Below are 19814 nucleotides of genomic sequence, written 5' to 3'. Positions count from 1 at the left end.
ATCTAAATCGTGTTGGTTGTATATACTATGACTTGCCTAGTTTTCTTGGGATTATTCAAGTCCCTCACCTTCCATGGCATTAACCTTATCTTGGGTGGAGTCACTGCATCACTGTCAATGTAGTATGTAATATGCAGTATGATTTCCTGACTAGTTGTTTTACCCTTTCCCTTATTTGTATCATAACTCATGTGTGATATATACACATTGCTATGACGTTAACCACCCAGCAGTTCTCACAATCACACTGAAATTGTAATTTTTCAGTGCTATTCCAATAGCACCCCAAATAGTTAACATGATTGGGTTGTAAATGTGGTGCCACTGCCCCAACCTTATTAAAACTTTGGCAGACTGCCCGCTTGACCAAGTTTATATTTACTTATAGTTTATCCCTCCTGCTTCATCTCTACATGCATTACTCACAGTCTATTTGGTGGTATTATGTTGCATCTCCCTGTGGTTGGGCTTAATCACTAACATACTGCCCTCCCATCATGTTATCTGTTCCTTTCCATTACTTTACTGTCCACTAGTCAAGTTTAATCACTGGTAAGGTGCTCCTGTTTCAAGTTCCCATTCACGACTGGCCATATTTGTTTGGAATGTTGTGATGTCCATAGAACCAAAGATATATTCATAAATGGGTGTTGGCTTATACACCATTCGGTCTGACTTTGGATCCGCAGGCACGCACTCTTTTCCAAAGGGCATTAGAGTCCATATCTTTTTTGCCTTCTATGTCTTACTTAGCAGTGTTAGGATGTTCCACATCGCAGTGTTAAGGTATTACACATCGCTTAGAAATCAATCCTCTTCCATCCGGTCCCGGTTGCTTGCAGAACTCTGTCTTGAAGTGCTTTTGTTGTTGAAGGCCTGTGCTGCCAGATAATCAGATGTTAATGCATCTTGCCACTGGTGGTAAATTTGAGCTTAGTTGGATATAACATGGTTTAATGTACTCCTGTGAACTGTAGCTTCTTTTCAACCAGGCCAAATTTCCTTCCTGCCGCAAATATAGTTTGTTTGTTTGTTTGAAGTCCAAGTAGAAAGCAATTTCGGACTCATCATGCTTGGCTTCTTTACTCTCTCACTAATATACATATTTGGGTCTCAACCCCAATAATTAAGAAGCTTGGCGATCACTGATCTGTGTTGAGGCGCTGGCACCAGATGGGGAACCAGCGAGCAGTGTGGACGTTCAACCACAAATATTTGCAACAAATTTGTGTGGTCAAATATTCTGCTTAACATGCTTTCAATATTGGCTTTGGTTTTGTCATAGAGGTGTGCTTGGTAAATTATTTCTCCTAAACATCCCCGCAAGAACTTTATTCTTCTGTCTGATAAGTTCCAGTTCGGCAGCCATTTCTTTTTGTGTTTTCTTTAATTCAGCAACATCACCTTCCATTTCTGCTGTGTGCCTCACAGCCATCCATGCATAATGCTTATCCATATGCTCTTTGAGATCATCCAGGCAACAGGTGTGTCTATTTTAGTTTCTATAGTGATCAGATTGCCTTTCATTTTATATCTCTTATATCACAGTCCGGTAATGTTTCCCCTACACCCTCCAATACATTATTTTTGCCGCTTGCTGCTTGGATATCTTGTGGTCGTAGAGATTTTCTGGAGTCAAATTGCAGTTTTGCATGCCTCACATCCATTTTACTCATGGTGGCACTGTCCCACACCACCACCGGGGCAGCACTCATGGTCAACTGACACCTGTCATGTTGCTACATTATGATCAGCCACCTGTATTTTATGCGTATTGTTTATTCAGTATGTGCTACAGTTTCTCTATTCTGCAGGAACATTATTAAGTTCTCAACATCTATCCTCTGTATCAATGTGAGCTAATTTCTTTCACATTTTAGTTTGTCTTCACACCCCAGTTATTTACAACACAGCTGTTGTGTGCTTCATTCAGTCCAACTCATCTCCTATTATTTAGCTGTGACATGCTTTTTGTTCTCCATTTTCTGATGAATGTCGCTCAAGCATAGAGTATTCTGTGTATATATCTTTTAACTTGTGCTGTACTATCACAATCATCCTTGTGAGTGTCTCCCTTTATTGTGCTATACAGTCCCGACTTGGTCCCATTCGGAGGTTACAGGCAAGGCCTGGGCTCACACACTAGGTCCAGGATGATCCGCCCACCCGCTGCTTGTTTTTGGGGCACTGTTGCATTGTTATCTCACCTTCCCTGTTCTCCGACGTTTCCCCTCTGTCACTGTCTCCCCCATCTGCGTTTCTCTCTCTTCACTGGTCGATTTTTCCAGCAGTGTCTCTGTCATACCCTCATATGGGCTGAGGACACACAGGACGCCAGACAGGATGGTCTTCCTCTGCAGGTAAAGGCCAGCACTACAGGCGTCATCCTTGAGGGCAGGATGGGTTCTGATTTCGGCTCCATCTGTTATTTGGGCATTTTAAGAGGCTGGGTGGAATTTTATATCACTTTACAACCCTACAACAAGCTATTAATGCCAGTAACCACACCAAGCGCTGACAAACATTAACTTAAACTGTGGTTGACCTCAATTAGAATACATCATTGTAAGAAAACAACTGAGTAATGTAGCCACACTGCCGTAGGACGCAGCTGGCTGTTTGCAAACGACTTTGAGGCGCATAAGGTGATGCATCAGAGCCGTGTTCCCGTGCCCCTCCATTCTCCAATCTATTCTAATGGGCTAATATATGAGCCTTTCCTGATATTCAGGATGAATTTAGGGCACAGGGCAAGTGAATATCTCTGCAGATATTCGTGGGCAGTGCTATCTTGATGATGAGATAAAAAAAAAAAAACATCTGCTTCCATGGATTGATTAATGTTTTGAGTAGAGGAATATCTAATTCTCAATGTAACCAAGCGGTACATTTTTAAAACCGGGGCATATTACAGTACTATCCCCTTAGATTAATTTCGTATTCATTTTTCTTATCCCTTGACAAAAGGGCGTCAAGAAAATAAATCAGGAGCACGTTTGTGTCAAAATGTACAAGTACTACTTTAATTTCAACAGGCAGGATTCTTTTTAATACAACTTTTGATTTCCAGAAAATTGAAAAATAAACAGCAATGAGGTAAAAAAAAAAACATAAAATAGTTGCCGAGGGGAGCCAGGCAGCTCAATACAACAAGCATTTGCAATGCAATGGGTCTCGCGTTTGCTCGAGTTACAGTTATCAGTGTTGTAAATTCCTAACTGGACGTTTCTTGCCACATAAATTGAAAATGAAAATTAAAACAGTTGACATAAGCAAGCCGATTTAAAGTGCCACAGTTGCCATGAGCGTAAGCGTGAAGGACAGACACAAAAGGAAAAAGAAGTTCACTTGCATTCAAACTTATCAGCAAACGTGGAATTACCCATGTAATAGGGTCGATGGCCAAGGCAGTAACAAAACCGACCCAAAGAGGGACACATAAAGCATTTACCAATGATAACAATGGATTTTTGAAAGGCAATCCCATGAACAAGGTACAGGTAAGGGCATGCAGTGGGTGTGGTTAATAGCCCACATAGATACCAACATGTTTGCGTGCTGCTATGTGCGAACTAAAAAGGTATTTATGCCAATTACACTGTTATTTCACATTACTGATGGTGGAAATGGAAGAATAGAGGAATGATACAGAGTGGAAAGGGCAAAGGAGTATGAAAGTTTCAGTGTATGAGTTTATAAATAGTTCAAACTATAATTAAAAAAAAGCCAGGGCTGCAAATAATGCTGATTTCTAGGGGTGCCACCTCATCCCTTGTACAAGGTGGTCCCAGTTGCCAACCACCAGTCTATGCACACCTGCCTTGTTTCCAGTTTTGGAAAGGTCATGCTGCCTCACTCTCTGGCAATGACTCTTCAGTCTGTCATTTGCAGATACATAAAAGAATAACAAGGCTCACAAGTTCAGATTTTCCTCCTAAGAATGGGACTGCCACCTGAGGCATTAAAAGGATTTCCATCCCGGTATCATGCTCAATTCCCTGAAAGTTTTTACTACTGCCTCTATTCTAGCACATTCTCATAGAGTCCAAGACTACGAGTCAGATGAACTGGTATCACAAATAGCCTTGGGATCCTGTACCTGGTTTTCCCAGGTGTGAGAACATAGGGGCAATTTTACAAGCCAGAGAGTATGCCTGGTAAAATCGCAGGTGGATTGGCACGTGCAGCCCAGCCCCCACCTGAACCCCTTACGGGGCATTGATGGACTATGGATAGCACCACCTGGTCTCGGTCTAGTCTTCCCTGCCCCAGAGGCTCACCTAACTCCTGCATCATCACCTACACTCCACTGCGATCTCTCACTCCTAATTACCACATGCTTACAAAACGTGGTAAATGATTGTGAAAATGGCCTGCCTGTTATTCCATGTGGAATGGAGAATATACTCTGTAAAGGTAGGTCCTCATGGCATAACCAGCTCAGGGTGGAATAACTCAGAAGAGGCAGATTTAGTTACTGGTATACGAGCTGAAAATTTGATTACCAGCCACAGTGGCAGTATACCTTCACCCTCGCCACGTCTGCTGCAGATTCTGTCAATGAACAGTCCCATTGAGTGGATTCTAGTTCTCTTATAAAAGGTACAACAGAGTACCTTGAGCTGTATTAAATTGAGCCTAGTGGGTGGCCAATTTCTTGTAGTGCAGAAGGGCCTCCTCCCAGAGAATCATCTATTTAACAGGTTTTTTTTCTGAGATTCCCTAGGCAGACAAATGTGTGATTGATAACCATTTTATAGGTGGTTGAGGAGGTGACTCCAGAGGACAGTTCCCTGATCAATATTCTGGCTTTGATGCAATATTCGAGAAAGTCGCCAGAGTGCCCTACATACACTGCCAAAGCCAGCATAATGCGAGTACCTGAACATCTCTCTAACCCCCAGGTCTTAGATGGTCTTAAGCTATGAGAATATCTTCAAGTCTGATTGTCCAGCCAGTTCCCCATGGAGACCTCGGGTAAGTTCCACTCCCTAAACACACATAGCACAACAATCTCCAAACAGAGGTACAACAGACTATAACGGAATTTCCCTGGTCAGCCTGCCTTTTCTGCTCATCATGGCCTTTGCCTCCTAGCTTATATAAAGACTTTCTTATGGGATTTCGGCAGTGATGACATCCCACTATCAACTTGTGGCCAGAGCTGGAATGTCAAGGAGACTATTCCAGGTCTTGCCACGGTTCTTCCACTGAGAATACCACTGGAAGGCCCAGTAATACTTTATGAAGTGTGAAAGCTAGATACCCCCTCAAACAGAGTTCTGCATATAAAACACAATGCAGTTCACCTCCTCACAATCTCACAAACAACTGAGTGCACCATCAGGGGATGAGGGATTCTATTTAGAATGTTTTGGAGAATACGAAAGACTTTGATGAATGTTATAATTTTGAAAATTCCTATTTTGCTGGACAGTGACAGCAACATGTACGACATAGTTTTTTTTAAAGTTATGGATAAGTCTCTGCAGATTTCTTTCCTGTAACCACTAGTTGGAAACAGTCCCAAGTGAGAAAACGTGTATTAACTACTGCAAGACTGCACTTCCTGGGAGGACCAGGGTCCAGTGCATGATATGAAATAAAAGGGAACTAAGACACGTTAACTTGTAGGAGTGGATCCTTACTCCCAAAATATAGATAAGTCTGAACAATGATGACCAAGAAGCTATTATATACCTCATAATACCATTTGCTAATTGTGAAGTACTTTAATCTTTGTACTCAGCCCATTTAAACTCTCAGATGAGTGGGTCAGCTCCAACCCGTCAGACTAGTGGGTCTTGAGACAAGTCTAACAGAGGTGGGGTATGGACAGCCCTGTCTGGTCTTCTTCCAAATGTAAATTTCAGAGGTACCATGCCACTGACACTGATCGAGGCCCTGGGTGCAGTGTACTGGTGCATAACCTATGCATTAAATGCAGGTGCAAAGCTAGTCTCTCAACAACTAACAAGAAAAGGCTTCATTTGATTGAATCAAAGGCCTTCCCACAACGAGAAATAGAATCACAAGGGGTTCCATCACATTCTTCATCCAGAGCTCAGCTACCTATGGCGTCTTCAGAGGTTCTCATGAACCTCCAGGGCTTAATGGCCGACTACTCCAGACGGGCTAGAGATGAGGTCTTGGACAGGAAGGGCTATGACAAGCACCTTAGTAGTGTCAACACCTGTGAAGGACTGATAGACCAATTTAAAGCAATGTATGAAGGCTTGGGGAGTTTTACAGTCTCTGGAAATGTCTGACCCGAAGCTATGCAAATTAGATTAGAGCTTTTCCTTCTAGATATTTACTGAGCTATATGGTAAGTTTACCAGTTTTATTAATAAACTCGTACACTTAGCATTGTACCCAAATAAACTGGGATTTTTATGCATTAAAAGTGAAGATTATATATTCCTCCCTTAAGGAAACTAGATGCCTGCTAGTTAGCTCATCAGGTGTGAAAATGAGAACTCATTTAGCCCACAGTATTTCAATTTTATTTGCAGCTTAGGATGTCTTGTTCCTTTTATAGTGCATTTGGGAAAGGTTTGGACTCCAAGGACATTGTTTTAAGGTTTAGATAGAGAGACCTAAACACACAACCGAACCCCTGTTTTCTTCAAGCACTGAACTGTTGCTTCTTTAACCATGTCCTCGTCTGTACCTGACCTTCATTTCCCTGACACTCAATTGTTACAACTTATTAGCCACCCTTTTCTTGTCCATTATCGTCAACAACAAAGGCGAGTGGCCAGAAAGGGGTAATTCTATTTATAAATGTTAAGCGTTGTATGGACCTCAACCCCTGTGAATAGGAATTACTCATGCAAGGAAATTAGGTCATGTGCCCCACAGAGCACATGTATTGTCTGCGAAGGTAGTCTTTAGATCCATATGTTCTTAAGGTGAAGACTGGGAAAGTGTGCCGATGATGCAAGTATAATGGTTTTTCATATGATACCAATTGAGCAGTCAACATTTTCATTTAAAAAATTCTTGATCTCACCTCTAGACAATGTGCTTTCCAAATTGCTGAGGCATTTTAATTTGACGTCTAAGTGGGGGCTCAGTGTTCTAATAGAGCAACTGCAAAGTTCTATGTTTAAATTCATGTGATGCAAAACACACAATATTCCCTATGGATACATTCTTGTTTTTTATAAACGTTTTTATTGAAATGTGCATTAACAAATAACATTCTAGCAACTTAGAAGGACTGATAGTTCTACATACAGGCAGTATGTATCCTTTTTTATACAGATCCCTGTATTACTCCAATATGGACGTACTCTTCTATAAATTAATTGTGTCAACACCATCTCTAACCATGTCCTCTCTTGATTCCCAATCACATAGAACTGTCTCGACCATTTTGAAATCTTCAAGCCCTTCGGGGACAAGCTCTGCTTTGTTCTGTTACTTTTTCAGCTTTCATATTCACTATCTAGGCCTGATCGCCATTCATGTAAGGTTGGCATGATTTGTGTGGCCTATTATCTTGCCAAATCTCATTTGGCAACTATTAGTGCCAACATACAATACGTGAGTTTAGATCTGAGTGAGTCGACATAATTTGATATAAAATTGAGGCAGGGATGGAATGTCACACACATCAGTATTTGATCAAGCTCACCCAAAATAAGCTTTCTACATTTCTGCACCTTGCAGTAGCACCAGACAGGATGAATAAAGGTGGCCTCCTACGCCTCACTTTTCAAGCAGTTGGGTAATTGAGCCCTCCCCATTTTGTACTGTTCCTATTATAATACACTCTGTAGAAACAGTTTAACTGGACCAGAAGTAGACGTGCCTTGATTGCTACCTCCCTTTCATGCAACTGGGCTGCCGCCCAATCAACATCTCCAATTTGTCCTACATCCACCTCCCATCTGTATCTAAGCTTCTGCAACCTGTTCAGCAGCATATTATTGAGAGCTCTGTAAGAAGTGGATATAGTTTCCTCCGTCAGCCCCACACCCTCGTCCTAGGCTCTCTGTTCTCTACCTTCCATCGGCACATTGTCAGGAAACCTAGTGTTTCTTTGGTTATTTTACTTTCACACCCTAAGCATCATGTCGGCCCATCCCCGACCTCCATTGTCGCTTATGTAGCTGGAACAAGGTTTAACTAATTCTCCTCCCTGAATGTATAATGCATGAATGTGCGCTTCTCTGTCACTGATCTTTACAGCCTAATGCAGTGGTTCCCAACCTTTTGATTTCTGTGGACCCCCATTTTATCAATACTAGAGCCCGGGGACCCCCACTGAATCATTATTGGAACACGGGGACCCCCACTGAGTCATTACTGATAGCTGGGACCTAATATTATTACATTTTTTAAGCAGTCGCGGACCCCCTGTGGAGTCTTCGCGGACCCCCAGGGGTCCCCGGCCCACAGGTTGGGAACCACTGGCCTAATGGATTGTGCACCCCTTGGTGCATATACTGAATTGTTTATTGAAGAGACCTGAGTCACCCAAAAATAAGCTCTGACATCCGTAAGGGCTATGTCTTTGTTGTACACTGAAGGTGTCAGCGATTTCAGTCCAATTTTTGGAGTGCCTCCATCTCATAGTGGGCATCGCAATTCACTGCCCAGGTCCGTGAAAGTCCCCACTGGTATTGTAAGGCTGTGTTGTGGATAACGTATAACTTGGGCAGTATAATTATTTTAAAAATCATTGCTCGTTCAAGTAGGGTTAATGGCATAGACCGCCAGATAGCCACATCAACCTGAAAGTCTCTTAATAGTGATTTTAGGTTTCCTTCAGGAATAGCTCTACCCCCACCAGGTCATGCATATCCAGAGGCACTTAAATCCCGCATTGAAAACCCTTATACACTGGGGTAACCCTCTCGACCCCCCAACGCCAAAGATCTACTCTTTGGCTTTGTATATAATGAACGGTTCCCAATATGTTATATACCACGAGTATACCATTGTCTCTAAACACTTGGAAAATATGTGGTATTGTCTCCCTGAGTCCAGCCACATTTCACATAATGTTGTCTACAGAGGGAGACTATTGTTATCCAAGTAAAAGGTTCACTGTACATACAAATGGGGTTCAACCTATACCCCCAAACCAGGATGCTACATTCAAGACTGGCTACACACATTGTCATAACCCACAACAGAAAAAACTGCAGGTGAATCTGCCTTTGCAATCAAGATGGCCAGACTCAGGAACTCCCTGCCAGTCAAAGTAGTAAACACGAAATTCTAAAATTCAGAAAGAAGTAAAAGCGTGGTTGTTTTCCAGATTATTCCCCAAACTACTGACATACCACCATCAGGGTATGCTGACTCAGCATTTGGATGCCCAAATAGATTAATAGCCTGCCACAACACTAAGAACAACAACAAGACAGCTCCACTGGAACTACAGTCACCAGCAATAAGTTAATTTGCCTACTACAGCAATGTGGACATGGTTCAGGCTGCATAGAAAACATCTACCTAAATAACTTAGACTAGGGGAATTCCACCAGGTTGATCAAAAGCTACCGGTAGCTTGCAGGCTGCCACGAAGTAGCTCACTAATAATTGCGTCTCAGCGGGCTTGATAATAAACTGCAGCCCATCTGATACTACAGCTATTTAAAACACTGCGTCCATTTCTGTGAGAACTAAGAAAAAACTGACATTGCTGGATAATGCAGCCTACCCTCTTCCGGAATGTTATTTCTTTTTTTTTCTTTCGTGCCACTCCTTCCTCCTTTCTGTTTTCCCTGTTTTAGTCTTTTTCTTTCTCCGTTTATTTTATCCCCCTTCTTTACTTTATCTCTTCCTTTTTCTCCCTATCGTTCTTACTTTTTATTTCTTTCCCTACTCATATTTTCCTCTTTTTTATTGTACTTTTTTCAGTTTCTTTTGTCTTCGTGTCCTTATTCTGTTCTACATCTGCCTTTCTCCTTTTCCTTTTTTTCTTACTTTCTTCTCCTCTTTTGTTCTTTATTTTCCTTTTTCTGTTTTTCTTCCTTCTAATTAGTTATTATTTATGTCTCCTCTTTTTTAAATAACACTTTCCTTTGTTATGTCGTTCTTTCTTTTTTCCTCCCTGTACTGAGTTTCTCCATTTATTTTTTCCCTACTCTTGTTTCTTGGTTTTCTCATTCTCTTTCTTTCTTTTGTCCTATTTCTTTCTTTCCCTGCTTTACTCTCTACTTGTTTTCCTCCTTTCGGTCTTATCTTCCTTCTATCTTCATTGTACCACCTTTGTTATCTCTTTTCATGTTGTCTTTTTTTTCTCTTGCCTTCTTTCTTTTCTCTTATGCTCTTCTTATTTCACCTCCCACTTCTTCCCTTGTCATTGTTCGTTTATTCTTCATCTTTCGTTCATTCTGTTCAGGGTATTCTTTTTCTTCCTTTCATTTCCTTCCTATTTTTTCTTCTTTTCGTTACTCTCTTTTGCTACTTTCTCTATTTTTTTCTCATTTTTTCTCCTTTATTTTGTGATTTCTTTCGCTGTTTTCCTCTAGTTATTTCTTATTTTTTCTTCTCCTGCCGTTTGCCTCATCCTTCATTCTTTCCTTTCAGGTTCTTTCTCTTCTCTCCTCTTCTCCTTTTACTCTCACTTTCTCTGTCTCTCTGCCTCTTTCTTTCTCCCTCATACTGTCTCGAGCCCAAAGGGATAAAACTGATCCCTAGGGACCCCAAATGTAAACCTTTTGTTATATAGCTCCTGTGGGAATAATAATGTAGGCACTAGGGACAATGTTTAAGGTATTTGGCCTCTATATACATTTATCAAATCCCTATATTAGGCAGTATCTCCTGGTGAATTTCAACAATCAGAAGTAGTTCTCACTTTAGAAAAGTTGGCGACCCTTGACTTAGAGTGGGGAGGGGGTGTTCACTTCGATTGATATGTCTAAGATGTGTTCTAACACTCGACAAAATTACAAGACCACATTTCTATGCATATAATACTAAGTGTGCAGGCTCTGAAGCAGTAGAGATCCAACAAATCTGACTGGTGAATTAGACCTCTCCGTCATAGTCTATCCCTACAGGTGCCAAATCAATAATTCTCTCATTGTGCCATACTACCAATAACACACAAAATGACCATTGTAGGAAGGTGGCTTAGTGGGTGTTGAGTACCTATGGTATTGTCACCTTATACCAGGGGCAGGTATCCCCTTATTAGTGAAGTTTGGGCAGTGCCTAGAAGCCAGGTCCTCTAGAGGCAGCTGTGGATGAGCAGCCAAGGCTTATCTAGGAGGCATGCAAAGCTCATGCAATACCACTGTAGTCACACAGCAGTTACACAGATGAAAGAACCACACAGTGTTCCAAAAAATAAAGGTACTTTATTTTAGTGACACAAATACTAAAATACTAGATAGGAAATTTTCTAATAGGGGTAGGTAAACACTCTACATATGTACAGTAACAATCAGACAATAGGCATAAAACGTAATGCAAAACAGTGAAACGCAATACAGATCGCCTAGGGGGAGACCAAAACGTATACAAAAAATGCGAAGGTCGGGTCCCCACCCAAGGAAGTGGGATCGTTAGAGGGGAGTTGGAGGTACTAGGAAACCCCAAAAGTAAGTACTGGAGTACCCACCAGCGACCAGGAGGAAAGAGGTAAGTTACTGGTTCTACCCAAACCAACCCACAGGACTTCAGAGAAGGATACTGCAAGACCCAGACAAGACGGCAAGGAACCAAGGGTGGATCCTGGAAGAGGAAGACCTGAAAAAGAAGGGGACCAAGTCCAGTTCCAGTTGGAGTGTCCTGTGGTGTCAGGAGCCATTACACACCTGACTGTGGATGCAGGAGCTGGTCGACAGGGAGACGAAGATGGTCATTAATGCAGCACTGGAACAGATGAAGAGTTCCTGGGTAATGTAGTCGATGTCCCACGCCAGATGAAGGATTGCAGTCAGTCTGTGGTGTGGAGGCAGCCCCCACAGAAGACCCACAGGCAAGGAGCCTAGGAGTCGCAGAGAGGCCCACGCAGCACACCTGAGAAGAGGTCCCACGTTGCAGGAGAAGCATGCAGAGGGCCGTGTGTCGCAGGGAAGAGTGCTGGGTGTTGGGGGCCACACAAAGCCTGAAGATCACTTGGAGATGATGCCATCAAGTCTTGGTAGTTGCAAGAGGCGGAGAGCACAGGGGTACTGTCCTGTGCGGGTTGGCAAGGGCTTACCTCCACCAAAGCTAAACAGCTGGCAGACAGGACCAAGGGGACCACTCTAGACCACCACCCGTGATGCAGGATCCAGGATGAGAGGAAATCCACACAGCTGGTCATTGTTGCAGTTGGTGCCTGCGGATGCAGGGGAGTGACTCCTTCACTCCCAGGGAGATTCCCTTGGTTCTTGTGCAGGCTGAAGACTTGCTTCCCTCAGAGGATTCACAGCTGGAGAAATGTTGCAGTTGCTGGAAGGAGCCACAGAAACAATGTTGCAGGGCAAAGTCGTCACTGTAGCTGCAGCTTGTAGGTTCCTGTGGAGTCCAGCCTCTGTTCCAGTGGCCAGAAGTCGAAGTAAACATTGCAGAGGAGTCCTGCTGGAGTCTATCCCATCGAATCTGAGGACCCATCCAAGAGGGAGACCCTAAATAGCCCTGGGAAGGGGGCTTAGTCACCTAGCCAGACGACCACCTATCAGGAGGGGGGCTCTGATGCCACCTGACTGACCTGGCCACTCAGATGCTCCCAGAGGCGTCTGCCCACCTTGGATTCAAGATAGCAGAATCGAGGAGCCCTCTGGAGGAGCTCTGTGCACCACCCCTGGGGTGGTGATGGACAGGGGAGTGGTCACTCCCCTTTCCATTGTCCAGTTTCGCGCCAGAGCAGGGACTGGAGGTCCATGAACCGGTGCAGACTGGTTTATGCAAGGAGGGCACCAAATGTCCCCTTCAAAGCATACCAGTGGCTTGGGGACACTACCCCTCCCAAGCCATGTAAAACCTATTTCCATAGGGAGAGGGTGTTGCCTCCCTCTCCCAAAGGAAATCCTTTGTTCTGCCTTCCTGGGCTTGAGCTGTCCAAGCATCAGGATGGCAGAAACCTGTCTGAGGAGTGGCAGCAGTTTGGGCTGCCCTGAAAACCTCAGAACATTGGTAGGAGCAATGCTTAGGGTCCTCCAAGGAGCCCCCAGAGTGAATGGAATCATACTTCCACTGCTGACAACAGTATTGGGGTACGATTCCAACATGTTTGATACCAAACATGCCCAGGTTCGGAGTTATTATGTAGCTGGACATAGGTAGTGACTTATGTCTAGTATATGCGTAAAATGGTGTCCCCACACTCAAGAAGTCCATGAAAATGGAGCTGGAGTTCATGGGGGCACCTCTGCTCGTGCAGGGGTACCCTCATACACAGGTACCTGCACCCTGCTCTCTGGGCTAGAAGGGCCTACCACAGGAGTGACTTACAGTGACCTGTAGTGAAACGGGTGCATGCACCCTTTCATGCAGGCTGCAATGGCAGGCCTGCAGATACACTTTGCATGGGCTCCTTATCAGTGGCATAATACATGCTGCAGCCCATGGGGGCCCCTGGTGCCCCAATGCCCTGGGTACCATATACTAGGGACTTATAAAGGGGCACCAGTTTGCAAAATGTGGGGTGTTCGTGGTCCGAGCAACCAGGTTTAAAAGGAGAAAGCATAGTCACTGGGGTCCTGGTTAGCAGGATCCCAGTGAACACAGTCAAAAACATACTGACACCCGGCAAAAAGTGGGGGCCACCATGCCAGAAAGAGGGTACTTTCCTACAACCATAACACAAATATCCAGCCAGATGTCTATTCTTTCCCACCCCAAACTACTGAGGTTGTACTCATCATCATAAGACAGACTGTGGACACCTTTATGCTGCAGTCATCCCTGGCAGAACAGAAGGCTCAACTAAACAGGGATCTTCAGAGCTAACCATAACCAACAGTGTATTACAACTAGAAAACCATGTGCCTATCCCTCACATCACTTTCTCCGTCATACTGTTAAGTGCTGCAACCAAAGACAAGATAAAAGCACTTCTCTGGTAAATCATGCATGACACTAATACTCTAGCTATGTAGACACACAGCAAAGGACAACATCCTCCCGACAACAACACTACCTCCACCCTGACCAGTGCATGCTGCCCATCAGGAAGGTGTATTGGTACAAACTGCAGCATAAATGCTTTAATACAATACAAATGAAAGTATAAAGTTGACGTTTTGAACCCTGTAAAAAAAATAAAAAATGGTGAGGTCATGTTCAGGCTACAAAAGCAGTCCGCAGCCATCGAGTTATTCATCATATTAAAGCCTTACTAATTACCAGAGCAAAAGCTAGCAATTCAGGGGGGTCGTACAAACAGAGATAGTGCTACAAACACCACCAACATTTTCAAAAAGCAGTCTTACTCTCAGGTCAGAATCCCAGCTTGTCCATACAGCTTTTTATGCTTCAGAGACTGAGAAAGTGAGTACCACTGAGTTGGATGCCCAAGGGTAAACATGAGCTTTAAAAATGCATGTTATTTTATTATAATAATAGTAACTTTCTGTTTGGCCAAATGCCCAGTGATATCAACATAAAAGCCATGAGTATCCTCCCATTTGCATAACACTGTGAAAGGCAAACTATGTTTTGATTCAGGAGCCACACGAGAAAGCGACATGGGCTAACAGTTTAAATTTGCCTAGTCCCACAAATCGATACTCTGTTCCTAACAGGTGGGTTCCCTAGAAGAGCACTGTACCTGGTCTTTGTCTCTGCGGTGACTGTGAAGGGTCTCCCACTTAATCTAGTTTCTCAGGTCACTGGCATTACAGGTTATGAGTTTGCAAGTTGTATCATTTCCTATCCTCAAGGAAGTCTCTATTGCCCGGGGTAATGCGCAGTTTGTTATACTTGTCAAAGCTTCTCTGTGTCTGTGAGGACCGAGTAAAATTATTAAACATTATTCTGGCGCTGTCATTGGAGATGTGGTCAGAATGACACATCTCCAAGAGAATGGTATCTCTGACACTGTAATTGAGGAAACTTTGGATGATCATCTTGGACAAGGCTCCAGCGGAAGAATACACGCTCACTCCAGATGAAAGAAAGTTAAGAGACCCCTGGGTTTCTTCACTTTAAACAGCTATTACTCCACGAAGAATTATAAGATAGGGAGTACAGACTTCTCCAGGAATACCAACAGAAGAAAGGAATTTTGTTGGGACCTGCCCTCAAACCTCTGAAAAATCCTTAATTTCGGAGGAGTGTTTGTAACGTGTCTTTGAGCCACTTCACTCCTCTAATAACAAACTGGATACGTTTTCATGAGAACCACCACTATTGGAGGTCTTTCAGATGTAGGCTCTCTAAAGGTTTATCACTACATTTAGTGTGTCAATTTTGTTTTCGGGAGCCATCCTAGACCCCTCCACTAAAAACATAAAGCAGAGAAAACTACAAGGCCAGGAATGCAGTAGATTGGGGGGTGACAAGTGTGTGCAACATTCAAAGGGGTTCACTCCAATGACTGATTATAAATGAAAATGTGCCTAGTCAGTACCCCTTCATTGGTATTCTTCCCCTTTCTCTTCTCAAAAAGCCTTTCCTCACACTTACAGTGGAAACCATATGGCTTACATGGCAGTGCAACAGGAGGTTAATCAAGTTAAGGACATTCTAGGTCCTTCCTTTGGCTGCGCATGATTTACTCTATGATTTGCTACAGATTACCACTTTTTAGGTGTCCTTAATGCATTTTAAAATATATATCTTGTCCTGAGGATGGTCTTGTGTATTTATTAGACGCCTACAGACCAAAACATTGGCGTGCTGACCACCACAATTACCAATAAATGGACTTCAGGAAAACCCTATATTAAGAAAGAACTCTGTAAAGGACATAAAAAAAGAAGATTCGGGTGGTAGTCCAGTCTGTCACAGATTACTACCATCAACTTCCGGAATCTTGATGACCTGGTTTGGCAGAGGAAAGAGGGCAATTTTAGTGATCCTAATGTACATATATACTCTCTCTTTCAAAAAATGTGGTCTTATGCCTTTGCAAATGGAGTACGCCCAACACAATTTATTACCATGTGAATAATTACATGTATATATGTTTGAATACTTTTTTTATTTGAATTGACTTGGTAGTGGAAATGGATTTTGCCTAAATCAAATCCTCGAAATAAGTAACGAAGTGTGAACTTTCCACCTTCACAGCGGTGGTTTGCGTTTATATATAGGTGGTTATCGGCACACAAGCAACTAAAAAGGAAGTACATGCTTGAAGGATATTGCACTTCATAAGTGAAGCTTTCCTTCCTGTGGTGATGATGAGCACGCCAAACAGTCCGAGTACAGAGTGGGGAGGGGTAGAGAGTTGCACTTATTACAGTGCTGTCAGTTACTTGTACAGTGACGTCTGGAGCAGAGCCGTAAACAAGTGGAAATAGGGCTCTACGCTAAGGCAAAAAGTAACATTCGGGTTATACTGTACAATCGCTGTTTTTGACTCAGCCTCGTGATGTTTTCTTTACTGTGGCTATGTATGGCAAACGTCAGCACCTGGTGACACCAGTGCTTGACAGACCCTGGAAAACGACACTGTAGTCAGCCTATTCTTCGTGTATTTTCTTATATTTTCACAGCTTAGCCCGGGACGTAAGAAACACCCTACGTTACGTCCTCTGCGCCGGAAACAACCAGGTACGTACCTATACTACTATTTACTCTATTCTTTCTGAGTTGCTCAGGAAATTGTGAAATTAACCATATTACAAACACACACAACTACTTTGACTTGCGATAAATTGTCACACAAAGGCAATGAAATGGCACACACAACCACACTACAACTGCTGAAATGTCACACATAAACAGACTAGATTTCTAAGCAGCTATGGAAGAAACCGTTTAGACAGAAAGAGGGAAGAAGCAAGAGGAGAGGCAAGTGGAGAACATGGGGTCTAAGAGAAGAGTAGAAATGGGTGACAGAGCCGGGGAGGAGACAAAGAAAGAGAGAAAACATGCGGACAAAGTGACAATGGAAGAGTTGCCATATGCGAGTGGTGTGGAAAAGCAGAAACAGATTTGAAAGGGAAGTTCAACATCAACGGGTGTCAGAAAAAAAGGCGTAGAAGCGAATAGAGAAAGAGGAGCGCGAGGCATATAAAAAGAAAGAAAATGGGAACAAAATAAAAAAAGAACAAAGCAGCAGACTGAGAAAATAGAAATGAACGTAAGTTGAAGCACTAACGAGCCCTGCAATGCTTCAAGTAAAAACTAGCGTCCGAGAGCCCGCGTTCTCTCCTCCCCTTTATAACTCCCTCTCCGCGTCAACGGCTCCATTTCTAGGCACCGCCCCTTTTAACGTTTCGAACTGTACCTGGTTTCCAAAACCTCATCGTTCCCACGGGCGCCGCCATTTTGGGTTAAAAGGTTATCAGAGAACGTATGTGTCTGGTCTTCTAATTGTAAAGCGCAGGCGCCAAACTTGTTTTTTCAACAACTACTGCGCATGCGCCCTGGTGAGATGAACAATCAGCACCTGCGTGTTGCCACTACGTAACAGCTGAACTGTCAGGAAATGATAACAGGGCAAGGACTTACGTGTTGGTGTTTGTGTGTGGGGCCACACAAAGCCTGAAGATCACTTGGAGATGATGCCATCAAGTCTTGGTAGTTGCAAGAGGCGGAGAGCACAGGGGTACTGTCCTGTGCGGGTTGGCAAGGGCTTACCTCCACCAAAGCTAAACAGCTGGCAGACAGGACCAAGGGGACCACTCTAGACCACCACCCGTGATGCAGGATCCAGGATGAGAGGAAATCCACACAGCTGGTCATTGTTGCAGTTGGTGCCTGCGGATGCAGGGGAGTGACTCCTTCACTCCCAGGGAGATTCCCTTGGTTCTTGTGCAGGCTGAAGACTTGCTTCCCTCAGAGGATTCACAGCTGGAGAAATGTTGCAGTTGCTGGAAGGAGCCACAGAAACAATGTTGCAGGGCAAAGTCGTCACTGTAGCTGCAGCTTGTAGGTTCCTGTGGAGTCCAGCCTCTGTTCCAGTGGCCAGAAGTCGAAGTAAACATTGCAGAGGAGTCCTGCTGGAGTCTATCCCATCGAATCTGAGGACCCATCCAAGAGGGAGACCCTAAATAGCCCTGGGAAGGGGGCTTAGTCACCTAGCCAGACGACCACCTATCAGGAGGGGGGCTCTGATGCCACCTGACTGACCTGGCCACTCAGATGCTCCCAGAGGCGTCTGCCCACCTTGGATTCAAGATAGCAGAATCGAGGAGCCCTCTGGAGGAGCTCTGTGCACCACCCCTGGGGTGGTGATGGACAGGGGAGTGGTCACTCCCCTTTCCATTGTCCAGTTTCGCGCCAGAGCAGGGACTGGAGGTCCATGAACCGGTGCAGACTGGTTTATGCAAGGAGGGCACCAAATGTCCCCTTCAAAGCATACCAGTGGCTTGGGGACACTACCCCTCCCAAGCCATGTAAAACCTATTTCCATAGGGAGAGGGTGTTGCCTCCCTCTCCCAAAGGAAATCCTTTGTTCTGCCTTCCTGGGCTTGAGCTGTCCAAGCATCAGGATGGCAGAAACCTGTCTGAGGAGTGGCAGCAGTTTGGGCTGCCCTGAAAACCTCAGAACATTGGTAGGAGCAATGCTTAGGGTCCTCCAAGGAGCCCCCAGAGTGAATGGAATCATACTTCCACTGCTGACAACAGTATTGGGGTACGATTCCAACATGTTTGATACCAAACATGCCCAGGTTCGGAGTTATTATGTAGCTGGACATAGGTAGTGACTTATGTCTAGTATATGCGTAAAATGGTGTCCCCACACTCAAGAAGTCCATGAAAATGGAGCTGGAGTTCATGGGGGCACCTCTGCTCGTGCAGGGGTACCCTCATACACAGGTACCTGCACCCTGCTCTCTGGGCTAGAAGGGCCTACCACAGGAGTGACTTACAGTGACCTGTAGTGAAACGGGTGCATGCACCCTTTCATGCAGGCTGCAATGGCAGGCCTGCAGATACACTTTGCATGGGCTCCTTATCAGTGGCATAATACATGCTGCAGCCCATGGGGGCCCCTGGTGCCCCAATGCCCTGGGTACCATATACTAGGGACTTATAAAGGGGCACCAGTTTGCAAAATGTGGGGTGTTCGTGGTCCGAGCAACCAGGTTTAAAAGGAGAAAGCATAGTCACTGGGGTCCTGGTTAGCAGGATCCCAGTGAACACAGTCAAAAACATACTGACACCCGGCAAAAAGTGGGGGCCACCATGCCAGAAAGAGGGTACTTTCCTACAACCATAACACAAATATCCAGCCAGATGTCTATTCTTTCCCACCCCAAACTACTGAGGTTGTACTCATCATCATAAGACAGACTGTGGACACCTTTATGCTGCAGTCATCCCTGGCAGAACAGAAGGCTCAACTAAACAGGGATCTTCAGAGCTAACCATAACCAACAGTGTATTACAACTAGAAAACCATGTGCCTATCCCTCACATCACTTTCTCCGTCATACTGTTAAGTGCTGCAACCAAAGACAAGATAAAAGCACTTCTCTGGTAAATCATGCATGACACTAATACTCTAGCTATGTAGACACACAGCAAAGGACAACATCCTCCCGACAACAACACTACCTCCACCCTGACCAGTGCATGCTGCCCATCAGGAAGGTGTATTGGTACAAACTGCAGCATAAATGCTTTAATACAATACAAATGAAAGTATAAAGTTGACGTTTTGAACCCTGTAAAAAAAATAAAAAATGGTGAGGTCATGTTCAGGCTACAAAAGCAGTCCGCAGCCATCGAGTTATTCA

The 19814-nt window shown here is 44.1% G+C and overlaps 1 protein-coding gene across 2 annotated transcripts in view; it reads right to left on the bottom strand.

The window, feature by feature from the left end:
* DHX35 (DEAH-box helicase 35) overlaps nucleotides 1-17432 on the bottom strand; it is a 494424-nt gene extending 476992 nt beyond the window's left edge. For both annotated transcript variants that reach the window (XM_069243783.1, XM_069243784.1), the window contains exon 1: nucleotides 17357-17432. In XM_069243783.1, the coding sequence (XP_069099884.1) occupies nucleotides 17357-17396 (40 nt within the window). In that variant the 5' untranslated portion in view covers nucleotides 17397-17432. The remainder of the gene's footprint in view (nucleotides 1-17356) is intronic.
* Nucleotides 17433-19814: the final 2382 nt, after the last annotated feature.

This window comes from Pleurodeles waltl, chromosome 7 (genome assembly GCF_031143425.1).
Source record: "Pleurodeles waltl isolate 20211129_DDA chromosome 7, aPleWal1.hap1.20221129, whole genome shotgun sequence".
NCBI classification, from domain to species: Eukaryota; Metazoa; Chordata; class Amphibia; order Caudata; family Salamandridae; genus Pleurodeles; species Pleurodeles waltl.
Note: the sequence above shows the minus strand (reverse complement) of the source record. Positions and strands in the feature narration are given on the sequence as shown.